The sequence below is a fragment of the Hemiscyllium ocellatum genome, chromosome 11 (genome assembly GCF_020745735.1).
Source record: "Hemiscyllium ocellatum isolate sHemOce1 chromosome 11, sHemOce1.pat.X.cur, whole genome shotgun sequence".
Classification (NCBI taxonomy): domain Eukaryota; kingdom Metazoa; phylum Chordata; class Chondrichthyes; order Orectolobiformes; family Hemiscylliidae; genus Hemiscyllium; species Hemiscyllium ocellatum.
The window spans coordinates 1,638,654-1,651,475 of record NC_083411.1 but is presented as its reverse complement, the minus strand read 5'-3'; the positions used below and the strand labels follow the sequence as shown (position 1 = coordinate 1,651,475).

The 12,822-nt window shown below is 44.2% G+C and overlaps 1 protein-coding gene across 2 annotated transcripts in view; it reads left to right on the top strand.

Moving 5' to 3' along the window:
- arhgef6 (Rac/Cdc42 guanine nucleotide exchange factor (GEF) 6) overlaps positions 1-12,822 on the top strand; it is a 168,081-nt gene that overhangs the window by 123,876 nt on the left and 31,383 nt on the right. For both annotated transcript variants that reach the window (XM_060832383.1, XM_060832382.1), the window contains exons 10-11: positions 4,805-4,943; positions 8,088-8,147. In XM_060832383.1, coding sequence (XP_060688366.1) covers positions 4,805-4,943; positions 8,088-8,147 — 199 coding nt within the window. The remainder of the gene's footprint in view (positions 1-4,804; positions 4,944-8,087; positions 8,148-12,822) is intronic.

Below are 12,822 nucleotides of genomic sequence, written 5' to 3'. Positions count from 1 at the left end.
GTAGTTCATCGGTTTGAAAGCACTTTGGGATGTCCTGCGGTTATGGTTGGTGTGAGAGAATGCAAGTGTTTGTTTGCTCTGACCTGTAATTATTAGGTCAGAGGAGGTCTTGTGGTCACAGCAGCAATGCTGTCGATTGTAACCAGATAGCAATCTATGTTTTCAATAAAAGAGCAGGATGTGGACTTTGCAATCGATGCTTATTGACCATCCCTTACCTAAACAGATTTCATCACAGAAATGGACTATTCCGCGTTTCTGGTCCACACAAGCTGCATGTAATCTCTCTTCATCTCACTCTGTCCCCCTCGTTTATTCAGCTTCTCCTTGTAGGTATCATATGTCAGTTGGTTCTGCTATAGCGCGATAGTTCCGTTCTCATGCAACCCCATGTTATAAGATAATTGTGTAATCGCAACATCGTCTGAACTAATGGGGCTGGAATTGTGTTTTAACCAAGACATGTTTTAAATGTTTGTGCTATAAAAACCATGTCCCCAATTTGTCAATCGTGTTATAGTGAATGCACATTAATGAAACGTGCGTTACAGCAGAACGACCTATATTTATTCAGCTATTCCTGTGGGGGCTGATTCCACATTCTCACTGGCCTGTTAATAAACAGGTTCCTCCCATATTCCGGATTGGATTTGTTCGTTACCATCTCATTTTAGCTGCCTCCCAATTGCAATATCTTTTATATAGAGTCATAGAGATGTACAGCATGGAAACAGACCCTTCGGTCCAACCCGTCCACGCCGACCAGATATCTCAACCCAGTCCAGTCCCACCTGCCAGCACCCGGCCCATATCCCTCCAAACCCTTCCTATTCATATACCCATCCAAATGCCTTTTAAATGTTGCAATTGTACCAGCCTCCACCACTTCCTCTGGCAGCTCATTTCATACACGTACCACCCTCTGCATGAAAATGTTGCACCTTAGGTCTCTTTTATATCTTTCCCCTCTCACCCTAACCCTATGCCCTCTAGTTCTGGACTCCCCGACCCCAGGGAAAAGACTTTGCCTATTTATCCTATTCATGCCCTTCATAATTTTGTAAACTGCTATGACGTCATCCCTCAGCCTCTGACGCTCCAGGGAAAACAGCCCCAACCTGTAGCTCAGATCCTCCAACCCTGGTAAAATCCTTGTAAATCTTTTCTGAACCCTTTCAAGTTTCACAACATCTTTCCAATAGGAAGGAGACCAGAATTGCATGCAATATTCTAACAGTGGCCTAACCAATGTCCTGTACAGCCGCAACATGATCTCCCAACTCCTGTACTCAATACTCTGACCAACAAAGGAAAGTATACCAAACGCCTTCTTCACTATCCTATCTACCTGGGACTCCACTTTCAAGGAGCTATGAACCTGCACTCCAAGGTCTCTTTGTTCAGCAACACTCCCTAGGATCTTACCATAAAGGTGTATATGTCCTGCTAAGATTTGCATTCCAAAAATTCAGCACCTCGCATTTATCTGAATTAAACTCCATCTGTTGTAATCTGAGGTAACCCTCTTCGCTGTCCACTACACCTCCAAGTTTGGTGTCATCTGCAAACTTACTAACTGTACCTTTTATGCTTGCATCCAAATAATTTATGTAAATGACAAAAAGTAGAGGGCCTCGCACCGATCCTTGTGGCACTCCACTGGTCACAGGCCTCCAGTCTGAAAAACACCCCTCCACCACCATCCTCTGTCTTCTACCTTTGAGCCAGTTCTGTATCCAAATGGCTAGTTCTCCCTGAACCTCACCAGATCAGAGCAGGACTTATACACTTAATGGTAAGGTCCCCTGGAGTGTTGCTGAACAAAGAGACCTTGGAGTGCAGGTTCATAGCTCCTTGAAAGTGGAGTCGCAGGTAGATAGGATAGTGAAGAAGGCGGTTGGTATGCTTTCCTTTATTGGTCAGAGTATTGAGTACAGGAGTTGGGAGGTCATGTTTCTCACATGAATCTGATCTGAGACCGGGAAATGGGCAAAGTGTGAAATGTCTCGGAATGCAGGGTGATCGCTTCAGCAGTGAATGGGACAGTAACAGCCATTTGCAGTTATTTGTTGTACACAAGAGGGCAGTGTTGCGCTATGGGACCTGTAGAGCCTTTAGCTCGACATTTATTAAACATTGTTTTTAAAAAAAGTAATTACAAATAAAAGAATGCTTGTCAGTCTTCAGTTTGGTTTTTCAGAATAATAACTTGCAGAAATGTTAAGTGGGTGTTTTGTCTGAGCAAGATCTGATTAGCGAGGTTAGATCTCACGGAATACAGGGAGAACTAGCCATTTGGATACAGAACTGGCTCAAAGGTAGAAGACAGAGGGTGGTGGTGGAGGGTTGTTTTTCAGACTGGAGGCCTGTGACCAGTGGAGTGCCACAAGGATCGGTGCTGGGTCCTCTACTTTTTGTCATTTACATAAATGATTTGGATGTGAGCATAAGAGGTACAGTTAGTAAGTTTGCAGATGACACCAAAATTGGAGGTGTAGCGGACAGCGAAGAGGGTTACCTCAGATTACAACAGGATCTGGACCAGATGGGCCAATGGGCTGAGAAATGGCAGATGGAGTTTAATTCAGATAAATGTGAGGTGATGCATTTTGGGAAAGCAAATCTTAGCAGGACTTATACACTTAATGGTAAGGTCCTAGGGAGTGTTGCTGAACAAAGAGACCTTGGAGTGCAGGTTCATAGCTCCTTGAAAGTGGAGTCCCAGGTAGATAGGATAGTGAAGAAGGTGTTTGGTATGCTTTCCTTTATTGGTCAGAGTATTGAGTACAGGAGTTGGGAGGTCATGTTGCAGCTGTACAGGACATTGGTTAGGCCACTGTTAGAATATTGCATGCAATTCTGGTCTCCTTCCTATTGGAAAGATGTTGTGAAACTTGAAAGGGTTCAGAAAAGATTTACAAGGATGTTGCCAGGGTTGGAGGATTTGAGCTATAGGTAGAGGCTGAACAGGCTGGGGCTGTTTTCCCTGGAGCTTCGGGGGCTGAGGGATGACCTTATAGAGGTTTACAAAATTATGAGGGGCTTGGGTAGGATTAATAGGCGAAGTGTTTTCCCTGGTGTGAGGGAGTCCAGAACTAAAGGGCATAGGTTTAGGGTGAGATGGGAAAGATATAAAAGAGACCTGAGGGGCAACGTTTTCACGCAGAGGGTGGTACGTGTACGGAATGAGCTGCCAGAGGAAGTGGTGGAGACTGGTACAATTGCAACATTTAAGAGGCATTTGGATGGGTATATGAATAGGAAGGGATTGGAAGGATATGGGCCGGGTGCTGGCAGGTGGGACTAGATTGGGTTGGGATATCTGATCGGCGTGGACGGGTTGGACCGAAGGGTCTGTTTCCGTGCTGTACATCTCTATGACTATGACTCTAATTGATGATCTGGTTAAGTTATTTCATGATATGGAGGTGCTGGTGTTGGACTGGGGTGGACAAAGTTAAAATTCCCACAACACCAGGTTATATCCATCAGGTTTATTTGGAAGCACTAACGTTCAGAATGCTGCTCCTTCATCAGGTAACACTTTTTTGCTATAAATTCGGTTTTTTTCATCCTACTCCACAACTACCTGATGAAGGGGCAGTGCTCTGAAAGCTAGTGCTTCCAAATAAACCCGTTGAACTCTCACCTGGTGTTGTGTGAATTTTAACTAACTTATTTCAGGCAGTCTATTCACTAAACGACAGGCCATACATCAGCTAAAGACCATTCAGCCCATCATGCTGGTGCCAGTTCTTTGAAAGATCTATCCAGTCAGTAACATTCCCTGCTCTTGCCTCATAGACCTAGAGCTATCTTGTCTTCAGATAGCCAATTCTCCTTTTGGAAGCTGTTATTGAAACTTTTCTTTTCCAATTGGCCCAATAGCGGCAGACAGAATTCCCTCTCTGAGGGAAGTGAATGTCAGGGTTTCTTTACTGCTGAGGGTTGCAGGATAGCTCAGTATTATTTCGGACAGAGACAGACAGATTTTCAAGGGTTTTGGAGAAAAGGCAGGAAAGTAGAGTTGAAAATAATCAGATCAACCATTGAATGGGGGAGCAGACTTGATGGGCCGAATGGCCTACTTCTACATCTTGTGGTCACTGGGCAGTTGAGTGAAAGGATAGTGAGTTTCTGGAACCAATCTCATGAATGTAGAGAGTGGATTCAGGAACTTTAGGATAAGATACTAAAAGCATTTACAGGAAAGGGATCTCCAAATTATTGTTCAAAGATATTTTTGCATCACTTTGTTCAGAGCTGTTATTATTCACCTCTGGAGCACGTGGGACTGGAACCTGGGTCTCCTGGCGCAGAGGTCTGATCATCCAATCCTAGCTTGTAATTGCCAATTGACACCTGATGTTTTTTGTGTGTGGAGGAGAAAGCACTCTGGATTCCGTGTGTCGGCTCACATGGGGAGATATTGCTGATTCCCCTCCCACCCCCGGGAACTGCCTGATTCAAGTTAGAAGGCTCTCCCAGTCTGGGCTCCCTTGAGCAGGGTAATGGTCTCTCTGTATCTCCCTTCAATACTTCTCCTCAATTAGATTACTCATCAATTAGTAAACCTGAGGGGGTATAAGCCTAGGCTATGCAGTCTATCCTCATAATTTTAAATACTTAATGTTTCATTGTTGTAGTCCTGGCTCACCAATGTGGTAAATCCTCATTCTTATCCTCCAAATAGCATCCTTGAGGTACAGATCCCTGAACTGAACACAGTACAAGCGTACTCATTGTTTGAGCTGTTCTCGCTGTTGGTAAAATGCTTTACAATGTATTCTGTGTGTTCTGGCAGTGAGGAGTTGGATAAATTCATGGAGAGACAAGGAGCAAGCAGCCCTGGGATTCTGATGTTAACAACGAGCCTCAGCAAACCGTTTCTGAGACTGGACAAGTATCCGGCATTATTCCAGGAACTGGAACGTCACATGGAGGTATAAGCAGCAGGGTCTGAGTGGTGCGGTCTCTGGCCAGGAAGCCTTCTCTGCGTCTGTGGTCATGTTTGTGTTGAAAGATGTGGAAGCCTAGATAAACACAGAGCACCACAACTAACTGTGAGGCCATCAGCTTCTGAACATATTTCAGATGGAGCCTGGTGAAGGTCGTTGATGAATGATCTTTATGCAAAATGCTAATCTCCTCTTTTCAGGGACCTGTGTGCCTATTGTGTATTTCTAGCGTTTTCTGTTTAAATTTGAGTTCTGACACTTGTTCTGCCCCATTTCAACAAGTGCGGGTCTGTGAGAATTTAATCCCAGTGTTTCCAGAGGGATGTTGCAGGCTGTCCTTTTAACTTTGATGCAACTGACTGTCTTGCCAGGGTTTCTGAGTGGAGCTGAGATTCTGTCATACAGGTGTGAGTTTGTACACATTTGCCCTCGACAGAGGAGCAGCAATCCAATTTCTTTCCCTTTCTCCCTTAGGACATTGGGGAAGACTGTGCTCACACAAGTAAGCAGCGTCCTAACGGCCCATTGTATCAAAATTCAGAGTAGTTCATTGTGAGCCAACACGCAGGTTATCTTAGAGCCATTTTGGTGGTAGGACTTCCCAGATGTTGCATAAATGAAACCAGAGCTGATGAGCTGATGTCTATTGCTGACTGATATGGGAAGAGTGTGGTAACAGTTGGTATTTCCTTTGATATTATGTGGCATCCTGACCTCAGTGAGAAGTGGGTTCCTACTGACACAGTATGTGTCACCAGTGAAGTGCAAGAATTTATTGTTCTGACAGCCCACTGCATTTACTGTCAGCTCCCCAGCACAAATTGCCACCCCGTTCTACCCAACCGTTACCCACCCCCAACTTTTCTTTATCTTCTAAGGTCTGGAACCATTTGCTGCCTCACCACCAACTCCAACCTCCAGTTGATCCAGATTTCCAATTCAATGCTCTGGATGGAGCCAGCTAGCCTGTCTCAGAGTGACACCTCCATAGTGCTGACATCCAGCCATATCCTTCACTCATACTCCATCCAGCTGGAGTGTGAACATTCAGCTGTGGGGAACCTGTGCCCTGCTGTTGGAGCCCATCACAGTCTCTCTAGTTCTTGTCAATTTGCTGAAAGTTAGCATTTCCCTCGATTCCCTACCCCTCCAGGTGAAAATTGTCTTTACCTGCACAGTGAGCTGTGGGGCTGGTTTGTTTACCTATATTAGGTTGGATGAGTGCTGAGTTCTTTGCTGACTAAACATATTCTCTGCATTCTGCACAATCTTATCTTGCATTTCTCCACGAAAATCTGTGACCACATTCTGTTTGAAAAAGTGGTGCAGGGCATGCTGTCAGTGCAGCATGAGATCCTGAGCTAATAGCCAGGCCAGTAGTCAGCCTGTTGGAACAGCTCACTATATCCCCTGACCCAGTCTCTCACTGACAATAAAACGGCAGTGTGCTGTGAGAGGTGGTGCTGCTGCTGGCCTTGTTTCACAGTTTAATGTCAGTCCTACATTGAAGGCCATAAATTGGGGTGGGATTGCATTGTGGCTGGGCTAATGGTTTCTATCACTGCTAGTTTTAATTTATTAACCTTGCACAGTTTGCACCCTCGACATACATAAGAGTTTGAAGACTGTAATGACTGAGAAGGGTTGTAATGATGAATTTTAAATGTTAAAGGAATGGGGTATGATTTGTGTGTTGTATTTAGACTTCTTCCCTGACATGTTCATTCTCGAGGTCTCTTGTTGGTTCTTCTTTGAGAACCAGGATCCAAAGCCCAGAGCCCACAAAGTCTTCACTTTGACATCGTGTCCCACTTCTGACAGATATATAGAACTAGAGGTACAGTCCCAAAGTTACTCCGAGCTCCAGCTGTTACAGCAGCCTCTGACCTCCAGCAATTGTTCCCCTATGCCAAGGATCTCCCTGGTTACAGTTACTACCAGCAAGCCCACTCAGGTGACAACAAGCCAGATACTGCAGAACTCCAGAGGCTCCTGCTTCCAAGTTTATTCAACAGTTGAGAGTCAGCTGTGGTGAAGCCATTGTCCCACAGAGAGCTTCACTTCTTCCCTGTTCCACAGAAATGATGGGAAGCAGAACTGTCCTGAGAGAAAGCTCCAATTCTTCCGCCCAACTCTTGACAAAGACAGTCCCTATTTCTCTGTGAAATGCTGGGAAAGCTGCTAAACCTGCCTCTCTTAACTCAAGGGAGTTTGGTCCCTCCCTATGATATCCAGACCCCCATGGGAATCTCTCAGAATGGGTGTTTATCAAGAATACAAATTACGTGTTGCTATCCAGAATTGTGTTTGATGTTGAACTAAAATTGCGTGCTAAAGTGTGATCATCTTGTTAAGTTCAATATTGCTGACAAAGGTGAAATAAGTTCAAACCACTTTTATAAATCTTTTCCTGTCTGAGGTAATCCCTATTCGATATGCTTGGGCACATTATCTCGACTGACACTCCAGTGCTGAGGGAGTGCCTCAGTGTCGGAGGGTCAGTGCTGAGGGAGTGCCTCAGTGTCGGAGGGTCAGTGCTGAGGGAGTGCCTCAGTGTCGGAGGGTCAGTGCTGAGGGAGTGCCTCAGTGTCGGAGGGTCAGTGCTGAGGGAGTGCCGCACTGTTGGAGTGTCAGTGCTGAGGGAGTGCCGCACTGTCGGAGGGTCAGTGCTGAGGGAGTGCCGCACTGTCGGAGGGTCAGTGCTGAGGGAGTGCCTCACTGTTGGAGTGTCAGTGCTGAGGGAGTGCTGCACAGTCGGAGGGTCAGTGCTGAGGGAGCGTCGCATGCTTGGAGTCCCACAGTACTGAGGGCAACGTGTATTTCCAGTATGTAACTCCAAACCCACATTGTGGTTTACTCTAAAATGGTCTGGCAGACCACTGCTCTGTATTCCAGAAGCTGCTCAACCCTTTGTCTGGAGTGTGTAGGTGGATAGAAAGTTCTGGCCTAGCCAGCAGCACCACCGTCAGCCACTGAATTCAAAAGGATTGACTGCATTTCAAAAATTATTAATTAATGGTGGATGACCTTGGGATATCCAGTAGTTGTTGATGTACTTAATAAAACGCAATGTTCTTTCTTCAAATATTTTTAAAACCATTTGTGTGAATTTTTCATTTTGTTTTTCAGGAATCCCATCCTGATTATCCAGACATTTTAAAAGGAATGACAGCATTCAAAAATTTAGTGGTAAGTTGTGATATGTCCTTTGGTCCTAACCTGTCAATCCCCAGAAGTCATCACTACAGATACTTTCAGCATCATTACTGAGCCTGCAGGGAGACCTTCTATGATTTAGATTCTTCGCTGGTTTAATATTAGTTTGCAGGTACAATTTTGGAATAAGATGGACTTTGCCCAGACCTTGGAGATACCAACATCCTTTTGGAGCTTAGGCAACCGAAACAGCAGTGTGTTCCATCCTTATCTGTGCCTGCTTTGTTCTCTATTAGCTGTGATTTAGTCACTGGTACACTGTTACTTTGTTGGAAAATGTTTGGTTTAAGTTGCACTCCAGAGTTGATCGCAAAATCAGACCTGATGCTCCTGTTACAGTATTGTGGGACTGTCAGATCATATGATCCCATTAGCAGGATCTTGAAGTGCTGGGGAGTTTGTATCATTGGTAAATAATTATCCTTCAGCCAAAATCATGAAAGTGATGATCTGATGATGATTTTTGGGTCTTACTCACGCATTATACAATGGCTCCACTTCATTGGCTGTGGAACCTCCAGAGAGGTTTGGAAGTTACACAGTGGTCATTGTGAAGTGTAATCCACTGGCTTCCAAGTGATTTCCTTTGTTGATCATTGTTGACATCAGCTGGTACTTTATGTGGTAATTCTCCCATCCTGTTCCCTCTGATCCCCTGTCAGTGAGGTAAATAACTGAATCAGATGTGTAACTTCAGTGAGGCTTACTGTACGTGTGTGACGTGAGTTTTACTGCTCCACATTGAGATGTGACTGCTCGCTTGTTCGAATGATTAAGTGTGAAATTTCCAGGGCCGTGTTGGACACTATCTCTGTTTTGGGTTAGTCATCAATTTCCTCTGGCCATAAAAACCGAATACGAGCCTCTGGCTACCCCCTTTCCGCTCCATTGTGTTCCACTTCAGTTGAATAATTCCATCATCTTTACCCTATAAAGATCAAGCTGAGAAACATGATGACATTTAGCACCTATAATCTAACAATGTTATAAGGAGGCCATTTGGGCTATCGTTCCCATACTGGCTCTGCACCCAGTTTTTCCCACACCACACTAGGTTTTTTTCCTAAATTCCCAATTCATCATCTTCAACTGTATGCCAGTTGTCTTTGGAAGTTGTCTCTTGGAATAAACATAGCAACTTAGAAGATAGGAGCAGGAGTCGGTCATTAGACCCCTTGCACCTGCTGCACCATTCAGTGTGATCATGGCTAATCATTGAGGTCAGTACTTTAATTCTGCTCCCCCACCCCGCCAGGTCTCATCGCACATTCCCCTGTCTCAATTTGCAGCCATTCACGTTGTAATCTGCCTTCCTACTTTTGCTGCCAAAGTGGATTAGCTCACATTTATTCACATTTACTCAGTCTGTCCAAATCACACTGAGACATTTCTGCATCCTCCTCACAGCTCACCCTCCTACTAGCTTTGTGTTGTCTGCAAGCATTGAGACATTTCATTGAGCTCTCTTATCTAAAATGTTAATATATATTGTGAATAGCTGAGATTCTCATACCGATCCCTGCAGTACCCCATGAGTCATTGTCTGCCCTTCAGAGAAAGACCCACTTATTGCTACTACTTGTTTCCTTTCAGCTAACAATTTTTTTATCCTTGTCAGTGTCCCCATGTACTTAAAACTTGCACATGCATCTCTTCTGTGGGACTTTGTTGAAAATCTTCAGAAAGCCCAAATAAACCACATCCAACGGCTCTCCCTGGTTACTATTGCACCCTCAAAGAATTCCAGTAGATGTGTCAGACCTGATTTCCCTTTTGTAAATCCTTTTTCCTAAGTCTGATTCTCAGTGCTCTGCTATAAAGTCCTTCACAATGTACTCCAGAAAGTTCTCCAGTACTGACGTCAGACTAGCCTATAATTCCCTTTTTCTCCCTGTCTCCTTTTTGGAAAAGCAGGGTTTCACTGGAACCCTTCCGACAGATTAGGGGATAGCTGGAGTCTCTGAAACCTTGGAAGATGATCAAAGATGCATCCACCATTTCCACTTCCTTTACTCTGGGATGGAGCTGATCAGGGCCTGGGGATTTATTAGCCTTCAATCCCATCACTTTCCCCCACACCATTTCCCTACGAATACAGATTTGCTTCAGTTCCTCCCTCTCACTGTGATTCCTATCATTTGTGGGAAGTTGTTTGTGTCCACCTTTGTGAAGACAGAGGTGAAGTATGAATTAATGAAATCTGAAACCAATGCTGGAGAAACTCCACAGGTCTGGCAGCAACGGTGGAGAGAGAAGCAGAGTCTGGTATAAGTCTTCAGAACTGAAAAGGCTTGGAAAATGTTTTTTTTAAAAATAGTATTGAGAGAGTCAGATTAGGAGCAAAAGGGCAGGTGGTGTAGAGTGCAACAAACAAGGAGTTTGTTGATTACAGTGAAAGTGAAAGAGAGATGTGAAATGAGTGTGAATTAAAGTGTGAAAGGGGGAAAATAGGTCCTCGCCACTAAGAATCAAGTCAACAAGATACAAACAAGCCTGGGGTGGGGGTGCATGCCTTCGACACCATTCTGCCCCCTTGCTTCCTCCTCCTCTATCAAAACTATAAATAAAGGCTTTCCAAAGCCTTTGAGCTCTGAAGAGGAGTCTTATTGGACTCAAAACATTAACTGTGTTTTTCTCTCCACAATTGCTGCCAGACCTGCTGAGTTTCTCCAGCATTGTGTTTTTGTTCTGAGTCTTTCATGGCTGATGGAACAACTCCAGTTTCTCAGATCTCTTTCCATGAATTGAAGTTGCTCAATCTTGTTATCTTCTAAACAAGTATGTACCTATAAGGCAGGAAGGAAGTGGTCGAGCGAGGGAGCCGTGGTTTACTAAATAAGTTGAATCTCTTGCCAAGAGGAAGAAGAATGCTTATGTTAGAATGAGATGTGAAAGTTCAGTTGGGACGCTCGAGAGTTACCAGTTAGCCAAGAAAGACCGAAAGAGAGAGCTAAGAAGAGCCAGGAGGGGACATGAGAAGTTATTGGTGGATAGGATCAAGGAAAACCCTCCAGCTTTCTATAGCTATATCAGGATTAAAAGAATGACTAGAGAAAGATTTAGGGCCAATCAAAGATAGTAGTGGGAAGTTGTGCGTGAAGTCAGAGAAGATCGGGGAAGTGCTAAATATTTTTCGTCAATATTCACACTAGAAAAAGACAATGTTGTCGAGGAGAATACTGAGATACAGGCTACTAGACCAGACCGGTTTGAGGTGCACAAGAAGGAGGTGTTAGCAATTCTGGGAAGTGTGAAAATACATAAGTCCCCTAGGCCGGATAGGATTTATACTAGGATTCTTTGGGAAGCCAGGGAAGAGATTGCAGAGTCTTTGGCTTTGATCTTTATGTCGTCATTGTCTGCAGGAATAGTGCCATGAGACTGGAGGATAGCAAATGTTGTTCCCTTGTTCAAGAAGGGGAGTACAGACAAACCTGGTAATTATAGACCAATGAGCCTTACTTTGTTTATGGCTAAAGTGTTGGAAAAGGTCGTAAGTGATACGATTTATAATAATCTAGAGAGGAATAAGTTGATTAGGGATAGTCAACATGGTTTTGTGAAGGGTAGGTAATGCCTCACAAACCTTACTGAGTTCTTTGAGAAGGTGACCAAACAGGTGGATGAGGGTAAAGCGATTGATGTGGTGTATATGGATTTCCATAAGCGTTCGAAAAGGTTCCCCACAGTAGGCTATTGTACAAAATACAAAGGCATGGGATTGAGGGTGATTAAACGATTTGGATTAGAAATTGGCTAGCTGAAAGAAGACACAGGGTGGTGGTTGATGGGAAATGTTCATCCTGGAACTCAGTTACTAGTGATGTACCACAAGGGTCTGTTTTGGGGCCACTGCTGTTTGTCATTTTTATAAATGATCTAGATGAGGGTGTAGAAGGATGGGTTAGTAAATTTGCGGATGACACTAAGGTCAGTGGAGTTGTGGATGGTGCTGAGGGATATTGCAGGTTATAGAGGGACATAGATAAGCTGCAGAACTGGGCTGAGAGGTGGCAAATGGAGTTTATTGTGGGAAAAGTGAGATGATTCATTTTGGCAGGAGTAACAGGAATAAAGAATACTGGGCTAATGGTAAGATTCTTGGTAGTGTAGATGAGCAGAGAGATCTTGATGTCCATGTACATAGATCCCTGAAAGTTGCCACCCAGGTTGATAGAGTTGTTAAGAAGGTGTATAGTGTGTTAACCCTTATTGGTAGAGGGATTGAGTTTCGGAGCCACAAGGTCATGCTGCAGCTGTACAAAACTCGAGTATTGTGTACAGTTCTGATCACTGCATTATAGGAAGGATGTGAAAGCTTTGGAAAGGGTTCAGAGGAGATTTACTAGGATGTTGCCTGGTATGGAGGGAAGGTCTTACATGGAAAGGCTGAGGGACTTGCTGTTTTCATTAGAGAGAAGAAGGTTGAGAGGTGACTTAGTTGAGACATATAAGATAATCAGAGGGTTAGATAGAGTGGACAGTGAGAGCCTTTTTCCTCAGATGGTGATGACTAGCACGAGGGGGCATAGATATAGGACAGATGTCAGAGATAGCTGCTTTACTCATTATTAGGGATGTGGAATGTACTGCCTGCAATGGTAGTAGATTCGCTAATGATAGGCATATGGATGAAAATGGAATAGTG